Raw genomic sequence first — 25,601 nt, forward strand, 5'->3', positions numbered from 1 at the left:
ATATTGAAATATATTGCTTAATTATACTTCACGTTTTTTGTACTACATGAACAATCTTATCCTAATGCAAAAGAGATAGGATGTCTCTTTTTCTTTGTTGTACAAGATCATGCTACCCAGTAAACTGATTTAGTTCTACTTTTCAGGAAAGCTTCGTAAAATTAGATTATTTGCAAGTATTTGTTTTATTTTTTTTTGGCTATAATTTTCTTTAAATCTCTTAACGAAGCAACTCTTATAGTTTCTGTGTATTTTTTTACAACGAATGCATGGAAATTTATTTTTTGGATTCCTCCCAAAATTTTAAGTAAAAATCTACCCGTATAGTACCCACATTATTGTACATTTTAGTAAAGTTATTTTTTTAAACCTAAAATGGACGTTAAGCTACTTTTGTGTATTTATCCGGAATTTTCTTAGTCTCTACTATAAAATTTCAAGTGTGCCTTGAAAACAACAAAAATGTTTTATTAATTGCATGAATAACAAATGTATTTAAAATAGTGAAGAAACTATAGTATAATTTGGTATTCCATTCAATGGACCGATCTTAATAGTATATACTAGAGCTAACAAACTAGTGGCTACAAAATGGGAGGGGGTGTGCTGAAAATAGCCTAAAACCTTCCGCAAGACTGGAAAATGACCATCTCAGTACCTAAATACAGCCTCCTTAGTTGTAGAACTTTTTTTGTTTAGTAGTTAGAGAGGGAATAAAAACTTTGTTTTTTTTTTCTTTTTTAATAATAAAAGTTTAGATGTTCCAAAAGATCACCATGTTACATATTTGGAAATGTAATTCTAAAAAAAACATTAGAAATGACCATTTATATAATTCTTGAAATTTTAACACCAACGTTACATATGCTATTTATTTATTTCAAGTTACAAACAAGATCAATAGTTATCTAAGCAGCTGTTTTAGTATACTATGCTGGGCTGTGCCCCTTGTATCTAGGGTATATGCATTCTAGGAAGAGGGTAGGATCAAGAAATTAGCCAAAAACTATCCCAAGACCTATATAAAGCTTCTGTAAGGAATTCATAGTTGCAAGGTTGCAGGGTTTAGAGGTTAAGCTTCTCTTAAAGCATGGGATTATATCAGATTGTTGTTATCTTTTCCTATAACAGTTTGATTTGTCATTGCTGCGCCTCTTAGGGACATAATTGTTCTTGTTTTAATATTTATTATTCTTAAATTTTATTTATGGTCTTTCATTTGTTTTAATAATGTTCAGTTAAGGGCGGGATCGCCTGTAATTTGAATTTCTAACGGCATATTTATTTAAATTATTTCTTTTTATTTCTAACTAAAATAAAACACAATAGTCTGCCAGTCTAATAATTGAAGATATATATTTTTGATAAAGGTTTCGTGATTTGAATCATACTTAATAACTTTTATTCTAACGCCTTTCAGTCTTCCTTTTTTATGACCACTGAACATTTGCTCCTTCATTCACTTTGTCCGTTTGTCAATCCAATGTTTTTTTTTGTGCTTTGCTACTTATGGAAGTTGTCATAAAATAAAACATTCTATTATTCACCATGTGTATTTGTGAATGTACGAATATTTATAGTATTGTATGAGCTTGTATTTGGTCAGAACAAGTAGGAAGCATATTTGGTATGTAGGATAGTTAAACTAAAAATTCAGAGTATTTAATGGATATTGTATTTGTATATATCTACATTTTAATTTTTAACAATAGGAGTTTTCGACAAATTGTACAGAATTTCAAATATTTTATTCATATTTCATCATACATATAACTCCACAAGAGTTGTTGACAATTCCTTAGAATATTATTCCAATTAATATGTTCAAAACTAATGATTTTGAATTATTTTTTTTCTGCAGAAAAAAATGGCAAGTTAGTTAAAATCTTATGTGATATGTTATAATCTTAATAACAGAGAAATGGGGTCAATAGCAGAACTACTACGGAAAGACTGGTAAGATTAATCATCTAGTTGTTTTTGTCATTTTATTTGTATCAATTTTGTTTTGTTGATAAAAAAGTAAGAACTAAGAACGTCCAAAAAAAACAACGATTTGTAAAAAAGATTTTGTGCCTTTGTTCAAAGCCCTTCCCTTACATACCTTATATTTTTGTGATATTTATTTTCATTTACGATTTTAGGTATGTATGAGAATTTATTGAAGAAATGGAATTACATAACAAAAATAAAAAAAATCGTGGACGAGAACAAAAGTTTTGTCCTTGTTAAAATACAATATTTAAATTAGGCAGGTTTCTTTTTACAACTATTGATGCAATACGACAAGAAGAAAGAAAAAACATTTTTCAGGGATAAACATTGATAATCTAAAAAAATATTGATAATCATATACTTTTGATAAAAAGGACCACATATTGTTTATGTGTAACTAATTAGAAAGTAAGTATTGAATTTAAGACAAAGAAAAGAGCTCTTGCTTTTGTGTAGAACCAATCAGAGAGAAAGTTAAGATTCTAAGCCAATAAAAACAACAAATTAGGGCAAAGATTTAAATGTTTAAACCAATAAGCATGGGAATTTTAATGGTTTAACCAATAAGGATAGGAGTTATATTTTAACTATTAAGGATTGTTTTAATGTTTTGACTAAAGAGCATTACAGACAGACGGACAGAAAGCAATGAAATTGAAATGAATTGCACTAAAGGCATTTTCAACAAAGTTTTCTTCTATTTCCCTTTCTTTATATACCTGAAATCATATGCATTGGCTTGTTGTATGCAGCAACCATCCAGTAAGAGAAAGAGGGAGGGAGCAATGGTAATTAAATAAATCTTCAACCCTTTTAATGTCATCAAAGTACACAAGCATAATTTTCTTACATAAACATTGTGCAAATTATCTTTTTTTTGTGCTATCCCAGTATCCCTGGGGGAACCATTCATTTGAAGCATCCATTCATTCATGTGAGTGAGGTCATGTTTTGCACAACTATCCACAATACAACAGGCATATTTGTGTCCACAAGTAGCGAAGCAATAACAGCAAACCAACAATATTTATTTTTATACTTTTTGCGATGTTCTTTATAAGTAAAGTTACTAGCATCAAGAGGCAATGTATTCTAAGTTACACGAGGAGAGGGGGTAGAAAAATAGTGGATCTACTGCAGTTCACGGTAAAATATTGCTATGAATCTATGAATTTTAAAGGCTGCTAGCTGCCAAACGGCTAAACGTACAGATCATTCCCGCACACCATTTTAAGCGGTATAAGAAGGCCTACAAATAATCTGGAATAGCCAAGATCCAATAATGCACAGGGAAAGCTTCACTGAAGAAAAAACGCGTAAAATAGGCCTTTTTCGCGCATTTCTCTGCACTGCGAGATAATTATGCATTATTGATTAATGGCTATTCCAGATTATTTGTAGGCCTTCTTATGCTGCTTAAAACAGTGTGCGGGCATGATCTGTACGTTCAGCCGTTTGGCAGCTAGCAGCCTTTAAAATTCATAGATTTTTGGCAATATTCGTTACCAGCAATATTTTACCGTGAACTGCAGTAGATCCAAAATAGCTTAAAACCATCCCAGGACTTAAATCTGAAAATAAAAAAGCATGAAACCATCACAGGACCAAAAAAGAACCCAATCGGTTCAGAGGTTAATGAGATCTTAAGCTTTAGACAATAAAAAATTTAAAAAGAGAAACAGGATTGAGGCTGAAGTTACATAGAATTAACATTCATTAGAATTTTGACTAAGCAAATTCTTAATTTTTATGATCTTTATGATAGGCGGACTTTCGGACGCTATTATTAAGGTCTTTAATACGTTACATTTTAATTCATGGTTTAAATTCCCGTGAAGTATGAAAAAACATCTCTCTTTACAAATGTTCTTTTCTTCTTAGGTTGGTAAAAGTGGCTACCCCGCCCCCCCCCCCCCCCTTCTTTATCATATCCCAAAAACCTTGCATTTCTGTAATTTTACATTTCAGAAATTCAAAACTTAATTAAAATGTTTCATAAACTTGCAAAAGTCAGGGAGGGGGAAGACAATAGACCTAAACTTATTATACAACATTTTCACTAATAATCAAAGACTACAATACACACTTGAAGATTAATTTATCTTTCCTAGTGCTATCCCTGTGTTCCTGGTGAAAATAAACTCAACTTTAGCTTCCACAATTTTTATAACTCAAAAACAAAAGTTTTCTATATAAAAAGTTTAGAAAAGAGCCAGTCATTGTTTTTAAGTTTATGCTTCATATACTAACTTGTAAAGAAGTACAGCTAATATTTATTTGACTTAAACTTATTATTCCTTAATTTAAAAAGGCCTTAACAAAAACCCTTAATTGCAATTTTATTTGTAACTTTGGCTAAAATGTGACAAATTTCCATAGGCTATCCTCGTGGAAATGTCCTCTATGCATCCCCAAAATTTAAAAAAAACCTGTCCATTAAGCTTTTTTAAAAATGAGAACCTAATCAGTCAAGCAATTTTAAAATTCTTTTTGTACAGGCAAACAAACAGATAGACATCCTAACTATTGAAATTATACAACAGAAAAATATTGTAATACTGAAAAAGTTGTCTTCTAGTTATTACAGAATTCAGTTTGTGTTAATGTATTATGGCTGAGCTCTTTATAAAGTAGATTGTTCTTTTTAAATTCTAGACATAGAACGTAACATTGTATAAATAATACTGTTTGGATTATCTATATTTTACTTTGAGAAAAACACAAAAGTTTTTTTTATATTTTAAAATTTCACATACACGCAAAGAAATATATCTTATTAGGATTATCTACAATCCTATTACCTATATAAAGTAGTTTTTTTGTCTGTTTGTTAGGATCTCGTTTAGGTTCTTTCATCAAAGGGAAACTTCACATAGAACCATAAATTGTTTTTAAATTTTTGGATGCTTTGAGGCAATTTACTACCCCATTCGCCCTACGAATTTATGGCCTCTATAATGCTAGGTGCACAGCTGCTAGTTTTGTTTTTCTCCTTAAAACTTTTATATAGATATGTAATAATTTTATAATTTATCTACATTAATAGAAACCTAGTTCATAGTCAAAAGAGGCTTTTGGTCACTTGTATCTTTAATTTTCCTCAATTTTCGTTATTTTTAAACCTTATCATTCTTGTGTACTAGTATTTGTGAGATTGTAGATTTATGTAATAATAATATCCTTTGTAGACACAAATAAAGCTAGAGAAAAGTCTCTGAAAATTGGAAGGATTTTCTTAAAGCTGGTAGAATTGACGGTAATTTGTACGGTTGTGCAAAAAATATTATGTGCAGCTACTATTTTGATGGTTATACCCTTGCTTTAAGTTAGTTTATAATTAAATTTCTCAAAGCTTTAATACTAAAACCATAAGATTAGCTTACCAAAAAACAAAAATAGGCCTAAGTCAGTTCAAGAGATAGTATTTGCAATGATTGTGTTGACTTTCCAATCTTTAAATAGAAATTGCATGGAAAACATATTCCAAAATTCAATCATATGATGTTTACCATGGCTGCCCCTGGTTTTGTGACAATAAGAAAAGAAATTGCGCAAACTTTGGGTTGGGCCTAGATTAGGCCTCCTCACGATTGAGATTTTTCCGGCCCCTAATAGTATTAGGTTCAAATAAAAATTACATACAATATATTTTTGTATTTGTGATATTGACTTTTTATGCCCACGACCAACCCCCATCCTGGAGGACCAGGGACAACTTATATTTTATGTAATTCTAGCCTAGAACCATCTCAGGACCTATAAGATGCTTCACTGTAAAGAAAACCATATCCTTCGCTACAGACAAAGAAAGCATATATATACTTAATATAAATGGCTATGTTTATTTAACCCTTTGCGGACGGGGTGACACGTAGGTGAATCTAATTTTAGAACTACTGCAGTCACATTACATAAATACAGCCAACAATTTAAGTCAAGCTTTATGTCAATACATAGATCTTAGATAAGGCCAGGCACAGGTACAGAAATACTGCATTGAATTTATATATCTACTTAAATAATGATAAAATGCTTGTGTTTTTTGTTTTTCTCAAAAACAAAGCGGCCTTTTCAAATTGCTTTTGAAGAGTAGGCTAAACTTACACAACAAGTTTAATATAATCACAGTTGCTGAATATATATCAATATTTCAGCAAAACAAGGTTTAAATAAAAGCCTAGGCATTACAATGGGTAAAGGGTAAGAAAGGGCAAATACGCGTACTATCTTAAGTACATATATCTTTGTGCAGATAGTGATATAAAAGTTAGGAAGCAGTTACTAGTAGCATAGCTACCTTTTAATTTACTTTTATCAATTTTTTTTATACACAGTAATTCAAATTACTACAATTTTTAGTGTCCCTTGTATTAATTGCAAAGATACCAGGATAATAATGTCACAAGGAGTAAAATTATAGATTTTCTAAAAGGGAAAAGTAGGTTGCGGGTAAAATCCGTAAAGGTGTGTGTTTTAAGGCTTAAAATAGTAGTAGAACGATAATATTCACTAAATATGTGTATTTCTTATTGAAAAGAACTAAACCAATTTTTTTTAATTTAACATAATCTTTTATCGTTCTACTACAGTTTTTAACTTAAACCACACAACCTTTACGGTTTATCCTCAACCTACTTTTCCCTTTATCGAAAAAGTCATAACATTTAAATTTTTTTTACCAATAAGATTTTACTTTTTTCTCGCCATTTGTATTGCCCCAATAACCGTTAATTGCCTCCAAATACTTTATCCTTTAATTATGTCTGAACGAAATACATTTTTATTAGATTTTTAAAAATGTTCATATGTTTTCTTGAAAACTAATTCTGTATTTGAAATTAAAGGCAATTTTGAGTACCTAATTTTGTTAAAAATAAAGTGTGATATCTTAACAGCATGTCAAACTTTATATTTTGTAACATTTGTAAAGAATCTCTATACTTAATGATAAAATCATTTAAAAAAGAACCATTAAATACATTTAGTTATCTGTAGAGCAATTTAATTATTGTAATGGTACCTCTTAGGAAATATTTTTGAAAGTCTTTAAAGTTAGTTAGTCATGGAATGGCTAGGATTTAAAAGTATGTAATGAAGCGTATTAACAATAAAACTTGGAAAAACTGAGTACTCAGATGCATTTTAAAATAATGTTCTTACTTTTCAACAAATTTTGACCTTCTTTTTCTCACCTTGCAGCTCAAATAAGTTTCTTAGAACAACTTATTACATAATTATATCGTAAATAGTTGAAAAAAATCTCGAATAAAATTACATTTCAGGGATTTTTATTGTTAAAAAAATAGAATAAAAACTGTTGTATTAGATCGACGTTTTTGGACAAAAGTAGGCAGACAATTTAATTTACAAAGTACATTAAAACTGAGTTTAAATCATGGGTTTGTTAAAAGCAAAATAAAAATTTTAGTATTACCAATTATTTTATATTAGTCAACATTAAGTAATAGATTGTTTATTTAATTTGGGTTTGTTAATAATCAGGTTTTGGGGAAATAACAATCAGCATATAATTTATATTTCTTATGTTTATGTTTATGGTTATGTTTTAAGTAAGTAGCTAAAGATTTTTATTGGGATTGAGCTTTTTAAGGAAATATTGTTTATGTAGGGGCTCATGCATAGAATTTCTTATTTGATAGCATCAAGAATTAAGTAGGTAGGTATATTTTTAACCTCGTAAATAAAAGTAATTTAAAATTTCTCATTAACAATATAATTACATCCAGAACATGGAAAATCAAAATATTGTCCATTGTCCCTTCCCCGAATCCCTAGAAAAAAATGAAGCCCACCAAGGCTTAACATTTTTATATAAAAACTTAATGCAATAAATTAAAACAAAAACCTTAATTAAACCTAATAAAGTAATTACATTTCTTTATTATGAACAGAAAAATTACAATTTAATCTTTCACAAAATGTTATATTTTACTATTTTACTTCTTGAAAAGGTTTTAATGCATTATTGAATGAGTAGGTTATAATTGTTTTACTTTAACCAAAATGAGTAGAAATCTAATAAATCAAAGGACGGTTTTTTCTTAACCAAGCCTATATCTTACTTTATACACTATGCATTAATAAAGTAAATTTAAATATAAATGTAACTCTTTTCATTGATTTTGAAATGTTTACTAAAAATTTCTTTTTTATCGCATATCATAAGCTATAGTCATTTAAATCTAAGCCCAAATATTATAATGACTTCTATTATACAACTGTAATAACATGTATAGAATTATAAATGTCCACCTTTAACCCCACAGTGCAGTGGTTCAATGTATGCACAAACCATGAAAAATTTGAAATGACAAAGTTAAAGGATAGATGAATAGGTCCTTCTTGTAAGACAGGGAAAGTGACATGGCCAATAATATAAGGACAATGCTGCCCAGAAAAATAGAACAGTACGGTATTATACAGTTAAAAATTAAACAATTTTAAGGCATTTTAATCACAGAAAGATTGTCTACTTGGTGAATATAAAATGAGTAGCTTCACGAATTAAAGAACATATTTGTTAGCATTAAAAGTTTTTAGCAACAACAAATTAAACTCTTATTTAAGCATCTTATTTTTCTCTTTATCTGATTTATTGAAGACCACAGCATCCTATGTGCAAAGTACAAAGTTAATACTTATTAAGAGAAAATACACTCCTTTAAAATATTTTTAAATCTGTATTATATGTTCAATTAAAATTGAATTATATAACCAATGAGGTTTGAAACCTTTTATTCGCATTAAATCAGATTTTTATAAACGCAGCTATACTCTTTAATGAGTGCTAGTCCGTACGGATAATAATTTATTATTATAGACTTTTTTTTGTGATTTACTTACACGATATGAATGAAACTAAATAAATATTCATTATTACTAGGTAAGTTTAAAATATTATGATTACAATACTGCCTGTGAATTTTTTGTCATTATTTTATTAACTTCATTTTAATATTAATTTCTCTTCTTTTTAATTTTTTTCTCGCTAAATAAGTATCTGAAGGCAGTCTATTTTAGATAGATAGACAGACCGGATAAATAAAATGAATTTAGTGTCATAGAAGGAAGTCATTATTTTCAGTAAACAATAAGGTATATAAAAAGCCTTTTGACTACCTACACTATTTTTAACTCTTGTAACCCTTTTTATGAAGAGAGCTTTTATATAGATAACTTTATACAAAAGGCCCTTGAACTTCTTATGAAAAAATTATAACCCTTCAGTTTTTATGACAATTGCCATTCTGTAATTACGGCATTCCGACTTTTCGCACAGAAAACAAATTTTAATAGTAAGCATTTACTATATTTTTTACCCATTAACTTATGAGCAACTAGCGGCAACGTCGTTAGAAGCCTCTAGAGCCACTTAAGTTGAGGTGTTTGGGGGGGGCCGAACTTCCCTCCCTATTTCAATTTAAGTTTTAAGGGAAAAAAGTGAAGAAATTTTTTTTAGTGGCCTTTTTTTATTTGGAAGATGGAGATACTAGTTAAAAACCTTCCCCGGACCTATAAGAAGCTTCAATGTGAAGGAGAACAATAACAGTACTGACAAAAAAGCTTACTACTATTTATAATAGGATACTTATCAAACAATGCAATATAAAAAGACCATCAAACTTTCCTTGAAACATAAACTAAAAATAACATAAACTCTAGCTTTTGCATGAAAGGGGCGCAGCGACTCAGCAGTTATTATTTTCCGTAGGACTATTCACACAAAACAGAGTCTAATAATAGTTATTTCTCGCATCGTATTATAAACGGCTTTCTACAAATATAAAAAAGTACAATCATAAGATTAAAACCATTTTGTTAGCCGGTGCCTTCGGCACCTCGGGGCTAAAAAAAACTGGTTTTAATGTTATAATTGTACATTCTATATCAGCGGAAAGCTGTTTAAAATACGATGCGAGAAATAACTATTATTTTAAACTCTAACAAAGCTATATTTAAAATCCCTCAACTGAAAATTCACATAAACATTACATTTTTCACATAATACAATGTCTATTAAAGACCCAATTGACTACCTAATTTTAATTCTTGTATACCTAAGTTATTATCAATCTAGCTACTATATAAATTGCGTTATTTATCATACAATACAATATTCAATTTTTAACTTTACTGCAAATTTATTTCAATATGAAATCTTTTTTAAAGCCTAATAAACTTACATTAAGTTTTTTTTTGGGGTGGGGGGGGGGGGGGGGGTTGGGGATTTGATTAACCAAAAAAAACTCTGCCATTGTTTTTGGATTGAAAGAAGTAAATTAAGATCCCTTTAAATGATCTAGTGACATAAAATAAATAGTGTTATAATTCAACGTATAATTACGTCTGAACTTCTTCCCAACTAAAAGGTTAAGAACTTGAGATAATTGAAGCAATCATTATCATAAATCAAAAACCTTAGACAATAATGCCGCGCTTGTCTTATTTGTTATATCTGTACATCTTGTACTTTGTGTATTTAAATGTATTTAAAACATGTATTAAGATGTAAATTTTTCTTCCCATGTAAGTAACCCAAAATAAAGTTTCTATCTTATTAAATTCCTGAAAATCCTAATCTTACCTTGCTAAAATTTAAAATACAAACGACACAATATGCTAGAATTATAGAGATCTCAAGGGTTGTGCTAATGGTTGATAAACAATTTAAATCCTCCATTTTTTTTTGACAAAATTAAAATTATTGGTTGCAAAATTTGTACACAGTTATTTTGTGTACTAGTATAATTTACAGTCCAATGTCCCATCCTCATATTTTTACACCAAGTACAAATCTTAAAAATATTTTCTGTTGATTTTAAAAGAATGGGCTTAGATTAAGTATTATTAACAAAAAGCCGTATCATCATCAATTTTAAGTGGAGTACCTTCTCAATAAAAAGTTTATTCGTCAAAATTGTATAGGGTCATCATTTGGGCTTTTTGTTATTTCTAGGCCCTGAGGAGGGCTCTAATCCTTAAATGAACCGACTATTATAGTTATGACTATTTTAGATTATGATAGGTTAAGTAAGGTTTTAGAACCACTACAGGGTTAGCGCTTGGTAGCGTTTTAGCTCCCATTTTATATTAGGAAACTATCCTAAAAATAGCGCTTTTTCGAAAGATATTTTGCTTTCAAAACCTGCTTACTTTGAATAATTTCACTCTTGTAATGTGAGAAACAATTAGGAATCATAAAGGGTTTCATTAGAAGGAAAAAGTTCTTTTAATAAACATCAAATTAAACAAGGATGACTTTATCAATTAGGACGGAAGATGATTTAACAAAATTGAGTTTGATTTCATGAGTGGAATATTTTTAAGATTTCGTTAATGTATTTTCTCGTATTCATTCGAATCCGGTGGATAGGAACCGGTTCTCATCCATACGAAAAAACTATGTCTAGCATCGAATTATATCCAGCTTTCTACGAATATAAGAATGTACAATAATAAGATTAAAACCAGTTTTTTTAGCCGGTGCCTTCTATATCCGCGGAAAGCTGTTTTTAATACGATGCGATAAATAACTATTACAATTTTGAATTAGATACAAGGATGAACAACATCCTTCAAAGCGAAGAATGATTTTAGAGTTGCTACCCTTTTGTAATTGTACTTAATTGTTACATGAATCATCAAGTAAGGTTTAAAACTATAAGTAATAACATGCCTAAATTAAAGATAATGCATGTATAAAATACAGGCAACGGGATTAATGTAGAAAAGCCTCGATTTAGAAAAATTGTTAACGCCAACACAGACACTATATCTAATATATGATGGATTTTAGAGAAGTTCTGCTTCTTAAATGTATGTAGAATATACATGGATATTATGAAAAAAAAATGGAAAAATTGTCGTTAATTTAGCTTGCTAACATGGAACTTGTTTAATGGTCAGTTCGTTCAAACAGTATGAGAGGCTGGGATGGGGTAAAGAGTGTATAAGAGAAAAATCGTTTTTTTAGCTCGCTGCAAGTTTCACTTTATTAAAAACCATGAAAATCTGGCGTAGGATCCAAGTAATAATATATCCATTGCTCCTAATAAAAGAGGGAATTGAAAAGAAAAAGTGTCTCTAATTGACGTGTTGGTGACAAGACGCTCATGTCATTATCCAATTTTATGTGTGTCATCAAATCATTTTTTATAGCAGAGCTCAATTATTTATTTTAGATGATAATTTAATGTCAATTAATATATATAAAATAGTTCAAGCTTTTTATATAAAGTTGAAATTTTTTTAGTTTTTTAAAGATCCCGCTAACCACAGGATAGTTTTAGGCTATTTTATGTCTAGATTAAGGTATTGGTATAGTTGTCATCAATCTGTTTTTTCCTCCTCCCCCTTCTCAAATAAACTTCATCTAAGGGCGCAGCCGCCAGTGTAAGAAAAATTAAAACGAAAAAGTAAACAATAAACTCTACTGAAAGAAATTGTCTTTAAAAGCTGTTGATTTTCATGTAATATTTGTTTATTAGGGAAATTATACATACATATATGTTTGTATGTATGTATTTCTCTGAATTAGAAATCAATAAGAGATAACACGGACTGACTACATTATCAGTAGCGTAGCTACCCTTCAAATATTCTATCTGCATCTTTATATCCTGTACTGTATTAACAGTTTTAGTACATTTTCTAATATTTTATGTACATTCCCAATTTTTTAGATCACTTATGCATTTTTAAAAGCGAAGCTTTTCTATAATTAGGGTCGGTCCGTCCGTACGTCCGTAACGGATAGCTTTTTCCGTTAATTTAGGCATGTTAGAATTGTCCTATCGATTTCAAATTTTGCATGGTGATTCCTTTAGTAATATACAAATGTAAGTATGTCCATAAAAATTATCCTGTATCAAGCAGTTTAACAACAAATTTACTTACAATTTTGCTTTGACTCTTATAAATTTATATTATGATAATTAAGTTCTAACACTATACAAGTGTTAATGTCCGTTTGTCCTACCGTTTCAGTGCTTCGCTTTTATGGATGTTGTCATCCTTGTTCCCCTATCTTTAATTTTATGATAGGGTATAGTACCATTTCGTCGTATTTTTAAAATGGCTTTTGTTAGGTTATGTTAGGTTATATTATAGGGTATTATAGGTTATAGGGGCTAAAAATAGGAGAAAAGCTATTGTGAAAATACAAAGAATCGCCCCTTAAGGGGCGTTGCCACGAAAGGGACTGTACCCCAATGAAATCATTACCATGTACATAATTGTACTTGTGATTAATTTGATTACCTAGATACTGAATAATAATCAGCATAACTTAATTAATAAGATAAGAAGGCAGGGAATTATATTCAGGGGTGTATAAACTGACTCTTTAATACCAATGAAGATAATTTAAATGTAATGATGAAGGGTCAATAAAATAGTCTGAAACCAACATTTGACTTTAATTTAGGAATAAATTTGCCTTAAACCATCCTTGACCTATGCATATTAGTTATCACTCTTTATTGCAGAATTAGTGGTTATCGAGATCTTAAGGTACAAATAAGACCAACTACTTTATAGAAAAGAAGAATGGTTTCTTGTTTCTACTATCTTATCAAGGATAGACAGACAAAGTAAATTGATGAGTAGAAAAAAAACGAAATGTATAATTTATTGTGACAAATCCTTTCAAGTCTTATTTTCTAAAGTCGGTAAGAATCCGTTCAGTTGACATAGAATTTATATGGAATAGAACGAAAATAAGGATAATGATTGATAAGTAGCGCAGAAAGGAAAGTAAATATACACAATTTAGCTCTATCTCACACAAACAAACACGCCACAAAAATACTATTAAGGTTTTTCGTCAGTTAGTTCGAATGAGGTTATATCACTTTAGGGAACCTTTATGAGTAGGTTTTAGCTTTTTAGTGTCCCTCCAAAAGTTAAGATGCCCCCAGAGACTATAGTTGTAGCCGCTAGTAATAGTTGACAATTACTAGCAGTTAACCATAGTTATAGAATAGCCCCGATACTAAAAAAAGAGAAATAGATATAAATCTAAAAAACTTTAATTTGCAATTTTGTAGAATGTTTATGTCAAATTGTACTTTAGTTTATGCGATATTGGTACTTCTGTGTGTTTGTTAAACTGTTTAATTTTATGTGTGCGTGTTTTTGAGTGTTTGTTTTTGTGTATGTGTGTGTTGCTGTGAAAATAGATTTATTATTACTTGGATCTTACGCTAGATTATAATAAAGTGAAACTTGTAGCTGGCTAAAATAACGACCTCCCCCCATTTACACCCCTCCTCTCCTACTAAATGATCGAACTGACCAATATGTGATGTCCATGTTAGCAACCTAAATTTACGACAATTTATTCACTGTCATAATATCCACGTATATTGTATATCCAATGCTGTGAAAGGATTTCTTATGTCTGGGCCTGAAACTACGTCACAGCATGAGATAACCAAGGATTACAGATAAATAATAACATATTTTCTTATCATAAATTATTTTTATTCCCATTTGTGATGAACAAAATTACTCCTTATGTAGATTGAGATCGTTGTAGAAAAGTTTATACACTACAGCCAATCAAACGTAGATGTCCAAGGGGGGCGGAGGGTAAAGGGTTGTTTACCACACTTAAACTTTGAAACCCCTCATTTTATCCCCTAAAATTTTTAAATATACATTAGATTACCCCCCTCAGACCTTTGAAAAACCTTATATTATTTCCTCAAAATAAAAAGCTCCTTGCTATCTAAATTCAAAAATATCTGGTCACCAAAGGTGTCTTTAAGATTTAACAAAAATAATTTAAGGTTTTATTGGTTTGGCATACCTTATCCTTGGCTACTATGCAAGCAGAGAGTAATACCCTCTAGTTATCATGGGACTATAGCATTCCTTATCCTTGGCTACTACGTAAGCAGAGAGTAATACCCTCTATATATCATAGGACTATAGCATTCCTTATCCTTGGCTACTACGTAAGCAGAGAGTAATACCCTCTATATATCATGGACCATGGCATCCCTTATCCTTGGCAACTACAGAAGAAGAGAGTAATACCCTCTATATATCATGGGACCATGGAATCCCTTATCCTTGGCAACTACAGAAGCAGAGAGTAATACCCTCTATATATCATGGGACCATGGAATCCCTTATCCTTGGCTACTACGTAAGCAGAGAGTAATACCCTCTATATATCATGGGACCATGGCATCCCTTATCCTTGGCTACTACGTAAGCAGAGAGTAATACCCTCTATATATCATGGGACCATGGAATCCCTTATCCTTGGCTACTACGTAAGCAGAGAGTAATACCCTCTATGTATCATGGGATCACGTCATTCCTTATCCTTGGCTACTATGTAAGCAGAGAGTAATACCCTCTATATATCATGGGACCATGGCATTCCTTATCCTTGGCTACTACATAAGCAGAGAGTAATACCCTCTATATATCATGGGACCATGTCATCCCTTATTCTTGGCTACTACGTAAGCAGAGAGTAATACCCTCTATTTATCATGGGACCATGGCATCCCTTATCCTTGGCTACTATGCAAGCAGAGAGTAATACCCTCTATATATCATGGGACCATGGCATCCCTTATCCTTGGCTACTACGTAAGCAGAGAGTAATACCCTTTATATATTATGGGACCATGGCATCCCTTATCCTTGGCTACTACGTAATCAGAGAGCAATACCCTTTATATATCATGGGACCATGGCATCCCTTATCCTTGGCTACTACGTAATCAGAGAGCAATACCCTCTATATATCATGGGACCATGGCATCCCTTATCCTTGGCTACTACGTAAGCAGAGAGTAATACTCTCTATTTATCATGGGATCATGTCATCCCTTATCCTTGGCTACTACGTAATCAGAGAGTAATACCCTCTATTTATCATAGGACCATGGCATCCCTTATCCTTGGCTACTACGTAAGCAGAGAGTAATACCCTCTATATATCATGGGACCATGGCATCCCATATCCTTGGGTATTACGTAAGCAGAGAGTAATACCCTCTATTTATCATGGGACCATGGCATCCCTTATCCTTGGCTACTACGTAAGCAGAGAGTAATACCCTGTATATATCATGGGACCATGGCATCCTTTATCCTTGGCTACTACGTAAGCAGAGAGTAATACCCTCTATATATCATGGGACCATGGCATCCCTTATCCTTGGGTACTACGTAAGCAGAGAGTAATACCCTCTATATATCATGGGACCATGGCATCCCTTATCCTTGGCTACTACGTAAGCAGAGAGTAATACCCTCTATATATCATGGGATCATGGCATCCCTTATCCTTGGCTACTACGTAAGCAGAGAGTAATACCCTCTATTTATCATGGGACCATGGCATCCCTTATCCTTGGCTACTACGTAAGCAGAGAGTAATACCCTCTATATATCATGGGATCATGTCATCTGACAATTCCATTTATATTGTGACTGTACAAATGAAACAAACCCACACTTTGCAAAGTTTTGGTATAGCTCATACATGCATTATTACACTGGCATTTAGAGATACAAAAATCGACTGCTTAAAAAGAATTAATTAGATTATTGCATGTCCGCAAATGTATTTTGTTGATATTGTAAATCAAAAGATTTACGGATATTTCCTAATTAAATATACCTATGTAACGCTAAAAAATATATATATAAAAAAAACATAAACCTTTTTAGAAATATAATACCTATGTAAACATGAATCTTCCTTTTTGCCTGAGAAATACATGACGACATAAAATTTGTCTGTCTCTAAGTGAGATTGTAAAAGATCATTGACTTGCTTGGTGTAGAATTTTTTGTTTTGAAACTGGCGCTGTCAGCAAATTAGCATCATTTATATACATCATATCAAATATTTAACTGTAAAATTAAATTTTCTACTTTACACACGCGATTATGGATATATTATTACTTGGATTTTACATCAGATTTTCATGTTCTCCAATAAAGTAAAACTTGTAGCGGGCTAAATTACCGATTTCCCACTTCCACTCCCTTTACCCCATCCCATTCCCTCCTACTAAACAAACTGACCAATAAACGTTTATGTTAGCAACCTAAATTGGCGACAATTATTCCCCCAGTCATAATATCCACGTATATTCTACATCCATTTATGTCGCACAGAAAGTTTTTTTTTCATCAACGAAAACAGAAAGATTAAATTTTTCTTCGTAATACATTTGATTCATCTTCGTCTACCCCTTAATTCGCCTTATTTCGACCAGAGCATTTTCTATTCTATAACTATTTTTTAAAGTAGGAAGGAAGGATTTTTTGGCAGAAGCTTAAGTTTTTAATAACTCCTGGTATATAACAGAACCAATTATGATTCTCCAGTTTTTAGGAAACTTAATCGAGGGATGGTTTTAGGTTATTTTATTTTCATATTTCTCAGTTATAGGGTAGATTTTTGTCCCATTCCTACTTAAGATATAGACAGACAAAGAGACATCCTATCTCTTTGATATTAGGATACATGAAAAACATTGCAGTCTATGACAAACTTTTGACAGTCCTGTATTTATTTCAGGGTTGAAGCACAAGAAGGAATGATGAAGATGTCGTCAACTCTAGTTGAGACGGTGTCCATCAACTACGAGGATTTCAACGAGTCTTTCCTCACCTGTGGCACTTGTCTTTGTAAGTACATATTTACATTATCAGTTGTTGTACAAAAATGTTTAACCCTATGTATCAAAAACTAATCTATATAATTAGATGTGCCTCCACTTACGCAATTTTCCTAACCGCATCTTGCTTACTATTTGCAAAATAAATACAATTGATGTTTTTTATACAGCGCAGATGATTTGATGATTGCGGAAGTGAAGGCACATGTTATAGGTTGGTTAAGTCAAATAGGACCAATTCTCAAAAAGGTGCAATTTTTTGGAAGCTTATTTTAGTCAACTGCTTAAATTAGTTTTGTATTTTTATCCTTGTTTATTAAGTTAATTGTTAGATTTTTTGTTTTGCTTATAAGGTTATAATTTTAAGATACCCAGGTTATTTTTTTTTAACTTTGAATATAAAGATTGTGTTTTGGGGATTATTGAAAAATAGACTTTTTATGTAACTTGTGCTTAATTTACTTTTTTTTTTTAATTGGGGTAGACACCATTGGATAATCAACGAATATATTTTGATTAAAAGGAAGCTTTCATGACAAGCAAATATCTTTACCTGAGAACTATTTAATAGAAAACATTTAACTTTATATTTTATATATGAGATACCTTAAATTTCTCTTTCTCTCAGCCAATTTAAATATTTAATCTTGTGCATTGATAATAGATGTATTATATCCCTCCCCTTTATACACTGCACCCAAATACCCTTTTTTCCCATAGAGGTCCAGGGAAAAAAAACATGTTGAATTTTCCCTATTTTGGGGCGTTATTACAAGATAGCAAATCTTTGAAATATTAAAAAATGTCTTGTCAAAATATGGTTTAGTTCCTTGTTTACTAGTTGCTTCGCCCCTTTCCTAAATATTATATTAAAACCAAAATTTTAAACTTTGCCCAAGACTAATAATATAATTTACTGAAAATTGGGGACCAAATACAGTAAATTAGAAATATATTTATTAGTAAATTTCGTTTCAGTCCACTTTATTCTTATTTTTTTAATTTATTGGTTGAATACTCTGAACACCAATGTTTAATATTGTGGGGGTCAAGAGGTGAACAACAAATGAGAAAAAAATGGTCTGTAAAGTATTGCGATTTTATAGGAATTTCAAGCGTGCCCAATCAAAAATTTAGCCTGTGGAAAAAAAATATTAGGATTTAGGCCCTGCATGGATAATATATGTATATTTTTCATGCTTGAATTTTGTGGAATAATTTCTTTTCCATTAAGGTACTTAATGTCAATAATGCGAAGCTTCTTTTTTTTTATAAATTAATTATAAAGGTTGTATTTCGGTCAGATTATTTGTAATGCAATCTTGGCAAAAACTGGAATATAAAATGATAATTTTATATTTTTAGGACTCAATTTTAAAGTCTTAGACAAATCCTATCTAACCTAAGCTGAAACATATCTTCAAATGCGCTGTATAATCTTTTTTTCAATTAAAATACTAATAAATCATTATAAATAACTATTAACATAATTTTTAAATCAATTACCAGAAGTAAATAGTTGAGCAAACTTAAAAATACATACATGATAAAAAGAACAAAAGCCCTTCAAAGTTCTTTGAGCAATAAAGAAAAGATAAAAAGTTGTAGGGGACCCGCCCAATTGAAAATGGATAACCACAAAAAGAGACTGTTTAACTACATAAATAAGTCAAATAAAGACGGAAAATGTGTTTTACAAGGGCGATAAGCATCAGTACTAGGAATATTAATCATAATTTTTTTTTAAATCAAATTTTTGAATCATTAATAAATTCAAATTAAAAAAATACTGTTCATCGTAGCTCCAAATCCGATTTAATTCCGCCGGATAAAAACCGGTTCTGTGCCATAAGGATAAAACAGATGAAATCATTAAAAATATCAAATTCCAGTTCTTGATATATAAAAACCATAACTTTTTTTATTTTTGAATTCTCGTACAACTAAACCATAACTGCATTTTATTGGCTTTAAACTGTCATCCCAATGGCCTACTTTCTGATTCTGAAGAGTTTAAAGGATTTACAATAAAAAGTTATAACATTAAAAAATCCACTTCTGTGATTCTTATTTACATAGTTGTCCTTTATTTCTGTCGATCTTACATACACAATCTTATTATAGAGTAGCTTTGCTTCTAAAAATAGGACAATTAAATAGCCTGAAAACATTCCTTGACTTATATAAGGCTTTCCTAAAATATAGAGCTCGATCGGTTCAGTGGTTAGTAAGATAACGCACAAATATAAACCTTACTATTTTACTTACTTGATTAAACAACGAAGCATAGTTATAAACAATAAGCGTTTATTATCCATCAACAATGTTGGACCTACGGATAATGTATATAAACAGAGAATCTTCGCTTTAGATAATATGGTTGAATTAATAATTTTTCCTTAGAAATAATATGAAGCATAATCATAAAGAAATCCTAAACCATCGATTGGGTAATTTGTGGTTTTTAAGCATCTTAGATTTCAAAATTTAGCAAAACAAAGATGTTGTTTATGTTAAGTTGCGTAGCCATACTAACATTTTAAATAAAAAAAAACTGCGATAGTTATCAAATTAATAGTTGCACAAAGTGCATTTGACCGGTTGGGGGTATTTGTAGAAGTGAACCTTTAAATGTTTTTGTAGATTGATTATGTATAGGTTAGCCATGAAGATATTTGAAATAAAAAAAAAACTTTTACTAGGCAGTTTTTGAGTTACGCCCATAAATGTGTAATTAGTGTAGGTAAAAGTTACGATTTCAGTCTTGATATTTTTAAAACTACGTGGTAGAAAATTGAAATTCTTTTAAAAATATGCCCTATAAGTATAGTTTCAACCAATAAACAGGAAAAAATATGTGGTTCACTCTATTCAAGTACTTTTCATTTTATTTACATTGATAAAAATAATTTATTTTGTTAAACTATAAATATGAGGTAAAAAGGCCTGAAAATCAATATATCGACCAAACAGTTGTGTTAAGGCCCAGTTTTTCAGGCACTGCATACAAACATGAAAACAGGGATAAGGCGGAGAAAGATAAAATTGTAGTTTTAGTGGGCTCTAGTTACTTGTAAAATTCTGTCTGTAGTCGCTGGTAAATATAATTGAAAGAAATCGCTATAAATTAAAGCAGCATTAATATAATTTTTCCTGCAATAATGTTAAATAAATGAATTGGTTTAATATTACTTGGATCTTACATCACATGATCATGTTCTCTAATTTAGGAAATGTTTAGCTGGCTAAAATAACGATTCCTCTCTTCCACTTCATTTACTCCATCCCTCCCCCCCCCCCCCCTACTGGATGAACAAAATGAACCTAAATATCCCTTCAGTTGACATATCTCTGCAAAATTGCAATGGTGTCAATAAAAAATTTATTTTCTTGAATTTCCTTATATTTATTCTGTTTTAATGTAAACTTTAAAATAAATTCACTGGAGTGAAAAGTCTTTTTATTCATAACAGTTTGATATTGGAAATATTTTCGAATCAAATATCTGTTACAAAGCGTTTAAAATTGCTGAATTTCTGTCCCTATACCTGTCCTGCCAATATTAAATTGTTATTTCCTTGTTCAATGATTTATAGACATTTACTTTATAAAAACAGCAACTTTATTTCATAATTGTACCACGAGTCATGATTGCAGTTGTTATTTAAGGCTCTATCCTCAAATTTACCTTTATCTTCACTTAAATAATAAGAAAAAAATATTTTTAATTGCTATTCATATCCGAATCAATTTATCATTCTTGAGTTGGAATTATTAGTGTGATATTCATAGATTCGTTATGTCATGGTAAAGGGGTCTAAATGCATAGCATTCAAAATTTTATGAAAAGAAAAGTGTACAGCTTTGTAAAAGAAAAATTGCTGGACTCTAAAAAACTGGATAAAATCATTTTTGAGACAAACTGGTTAATTTTACTATCGACAATAATCAACAATGAAGGAAAAGAAACTATCTATTTATAACTACTTTAAAAGAATTTTCTTGACTCCGGAATTTTTTTCTTCTAAAAGAATGATATCCTATATACTAAAACAGTCCAGTTTTTTGCATGTTGATAAAATCTCAATAACGGCTAGACCGATCACCTTACAATTTTCTGGGAAGCTTTACATTTAGCAGATTATAAATAGGTCACATAGAAGAATGAATAGAGAGGGGGAAGGGGTAAAATTATTATTTCATCATTATTTTAGAATATTAAATATTTTTTTGTCTGCACTGGATAAAATAAAAATAAATGATAAATGTCTTTTGATTAAATTAATCTAGAAAATTAATTAAAAACATAAGTGTTGTTCACATTTTGTAATAATGATATTTTGATTTATTTCTATTTCTTCACATAACTTTAATAAGTTTTATAACAAGTAAAATATTATTCATAAATTTAAGAAAATTTTTTTGTTGTATTTTTTTCTATAATTTTTAAAATTGTGGATATAACTCTACATCTCGGGCCCATCCAAATGTAGGTCTTCCAATTATCGTAAATTCCTTGTTTATTGACATTTAATTTACATTGCTTAGATTACCTATTAGAAATATCTAAGAAAATGTTATCTACCTGTTTTAATGAAATTTATTTTTAATGACAAGCTGTCTTAACCTTACAATGTTAAATGTACCTTTGCTTCAAGCTGACTTCTTTTCAATGGAATAATTTGGAATTTCTAAAATTATCATTATTTTGTTAAATCTGTTAGAATTTATTTAATTGAGTGTCATTTTGACAAGGATAATTATGCCCTATAAGACTGTACATCTAAACCAAATTAAAGTCTTTGGTAGCTGACTATTATCGGGAAGAAAGGTAGTGGATTAATTTATATGTAATCGTAATATTTCTCTCTGTAAATCATCAAAAAAGAGTTTCCCTTCTGTAAATGCTAGATTAAATTATAAATATTCTTGATGTAAACAGATTGACGTACAGGCTGTACCAACAAATGTAGCGATGCTGCGCTACAAAAAATCTACGTGAAAAGTTTGGTCCCCAGCCGGCAATAACAATTTAAGTTGATTTCAACTCTAGACGTTCACGGACAAAGGATAGCTTTATTATTTTCTATTTTTCTAAACTATTAGGTAGTGTATGCAATCTTTTCTTTAATGGCAACTTTACTTATTTTTAAATCCAAGATTCATTTGGTGCTTTTTTAACACTGACATTTTAACATTTAAAAAATTCGGATGCAATAAGAAGAAAATTATCTATTTCTTGTCTGACATTTATATATTCAACCATTATACATTGGATAAAATCATCCTTGATATGGTCATCCATTCTTATTCCCTGACAGACAAGAATTGTGTAAAAAAAAGTTAGCATAGCATGACAAGAATACATCTTCACTTTTAATTACGTAGCAGCTCTACAAACAACAAATTTCCTAACTGCTAATCGTAAACTTATGTATCAAACCTCTTTTAAGTTCCCTATCCCTGTTAAGTTTTGCTGTTATCAAATCAGTATAACATAATATTGTCTGCATTTTCAGGAATGGGTGACTAAAAGAACGCCACAACTACTTTTATTAAGCTTAGTGTTCAATATTAGATTGGATTTAAAAGTCAACATTTGGCTTACTAAATTATGATTAGAACTCAACCAATTAAAATTCTCAATCTAAGATTTCCCCCTCCTCTTTTTAAGGCTAATTTTGACTGTCTTACCTCCCTTAACCCTTCCTCTTATTTTTGTACAGTTGTTAAGCGTAGCCAAATAAAATCTTGGACATTTTCTTACTTGTTTTTGTGCCAAGTGTAGGTAAAAAGATACGCACAAACACACACACAACTACAGCAATAATATGCTTTAATCTTATATTAATACTATTAAAAATTATAATTTTGATAATATTTCTTGAATAAAAATGTGTTTTTTGTTTGTTTTTAAAAGGATTTTCAGTTCTAATTTTAATCTTTAATTTAAATTATCTTCATTTGATTTTGATTTTTGTGTTTTTTTTTCTTCAGTGTAACTTGACGACAAACTGCGGGGGGGAAGTTAGGTATAATTATACCAATTTAAACTTTAAATGGGCTATAGTTTTTTTTTACAAGTTTTTTAACTTTATGATAAAAAGTTGTAAAATAGTTGGCTTTTTGCATCTTATAATCTTACAAGGGCTAGAGGATTTTTTAGTAGCGTAGCTAATCTATAATTTAGAGTGTCCGACATACAAGTGTAGAAATATCAATGCTTTTTATATAATAGTAGGATAAATTAGGCCTTCAAAAAACAAAATTAGTAAGAAAACCACTAAGTCAAATTAAAAATTGAATACCAATAAATTAAGTTTCATTATAACACTTTCTTTCAGTTCAGTTGAATCAAAATATAGGTGTTTCTAAAAGATTCACCACCACTTAAATAAATTATCATTCTTGTTTTCAAAATTAAATGTCTAAGGTAGTAATTGTAGATTTGGGTCCAATTTGATTTCTTTGTCATGGATTTGGACAGAAATTGTAATTTAATTTTTATGTAGCTACTATAAAACTTTAAAATGCCTGTTCTTTACTCACTAAATCAAAGAAAGTTAATATAATTCTGCTTTAAAAAAAAATTGGTTGCTAGCTTTTGCTTCGCTGCTTATAGACTTAATTTTTCTTATTTTTTAAATGGACATCCATGATCCTAGTCTTATTAAACTTCTACTTAAAATATGCTTTTTACAACAATTTTTATATAGAAGTCGTGCTTAAGAAATTAAGCTTTTTATTGTAAAGTTTTTATGTAAAAGTAATGCATATTATCCCCTTAAGAATTAGGCTAGAAATGACCACACAAAACATATAATTTAGGAATTTCAAATTTTTAAATAACCATAACATTTACCTAGTTATTATAGCTACCATTAAGGGTTATTTAAAAATTTAAATGTTTTTAAATATATCTTTCAAATAAAATAGTTCAAACTATACCTACAGAATAACAAGCTTTTTAAAATTAAATATATTCTTATATTATAAATTGTGTGATAGCACTTTTTTTTATATTTTGTCTGGTGTTTGCCCATTTTAATCTTATTGTTGCTGTGCTTGTCGAGGATAGAATTGTCCTATTAAAAATAATGCTATGCTCACATATATCTATCCCTCCTTGTTAAAATTTAAAAACCATTTAAAAATTTCAGTGGCCCTTAATTCCTTTCTCAATTACCCACTCTCTCTTTACAGATTCACCCAGGGGTGCGGATCTTTAGAAAGCTAGAAATTAAGATTAAATTATGAGTCAATTATGTTATGCACTGTTTAAATTAATCCAGAATTAATTATTGGCTTCGTCCCTAGTTCCTAAGGGCTTTCTATTCGAAGTGTAAGGGAGGTGGCAGTTAGAAAAGTAGTGAAAATTGTCATGTAATTCAGATGCTCAAAAAACACTTCATTAGGATATTGTAAAGTAGCGGTTACTAGGCCTCTAGGGGTACGTGAAGTTGTGGGGATTGACTTCGACCCCCCCTACCCCCATTTTATTTTAGTTGGGGGGACATAACATTAAAAATGAATTATTGGAAGCCGAGGGTGGTACAGCAACCACCCCCCCTTTCCCCTGTTGATGCTCCAAGAGGCCAAGTAAACCAAGTGATGATGGAAATAATCAGAATAGAGGAAAGTGGGATGTAACATATTATTTTATTATTTAATTCAAAATATTTTTATGTACTTTGACAGAAGAACAGAAAATGCTCGAATCCACATCCCTGGAAGGAGGGTAACCTCTTGAGTTTGTGAAGGATGAAAAGACCATTAGTTTTCTCTTATTAGTAGCGCAGCCACTATACATTTAATAAAATTAAAATTGATAACATTTTTAAATTGTCATGTAATTCAGATGCTCATAAAAACACTTCACTAGGTTATTGCCCTTTATGGAGCTACGAAAGAGGTTTAGATTTTTTTTAC

At 30.3% G+C, this 25,601-nt stretch overlaps 1 protein-coding gene across 2 annotated transcripts in view; it reads left to right on the plus strand.

The window, feature by feature from the left end:
• Positions 1–25,601, plus strand: part of LOC145335421 (tripartite motif-containing protein 2-like) — a 184,800-nt gene that overhangs the window by 104,600 nt on the left and 54,599 nt on the right. Inside the window, exons 1-2 of one of the 2 annotated variants that reach the window (XM_080181167.1) lie at positions 1,857–1,956; positions 17,573–17,682. In XM_080181167.1, coding sequence (XP_080037293.1) covers positions 1,922–1,956; positions 17,573–17,682 — 145 coding nt within the window. In that variant the 5' untranslated portion in view covers positions 1,857–1,921. Of the gene's footprint in view, positions 1–1,856; positions 1,957–17,572; positions 17,683–25,601 lie in introns of those variants that run through there. The other variant, XM_080181175.1, reaches the window with a different exon arrangement.

This window comes from Acartia tonsa, chromosome 2, assembly GCF_053477335.1.
Source record: "Acartia tonsa isolate MP-2025a chromosome 2, ASM5347733v1, whole genome shotgun sequence".
NCBI classification, from domain to species: domain Eukaryota; kingdom Metazoa; phylum Arthropoda; class Copepoda; order Calanoida; family Acartiidae; genus Acartia; species Acartia tonsa.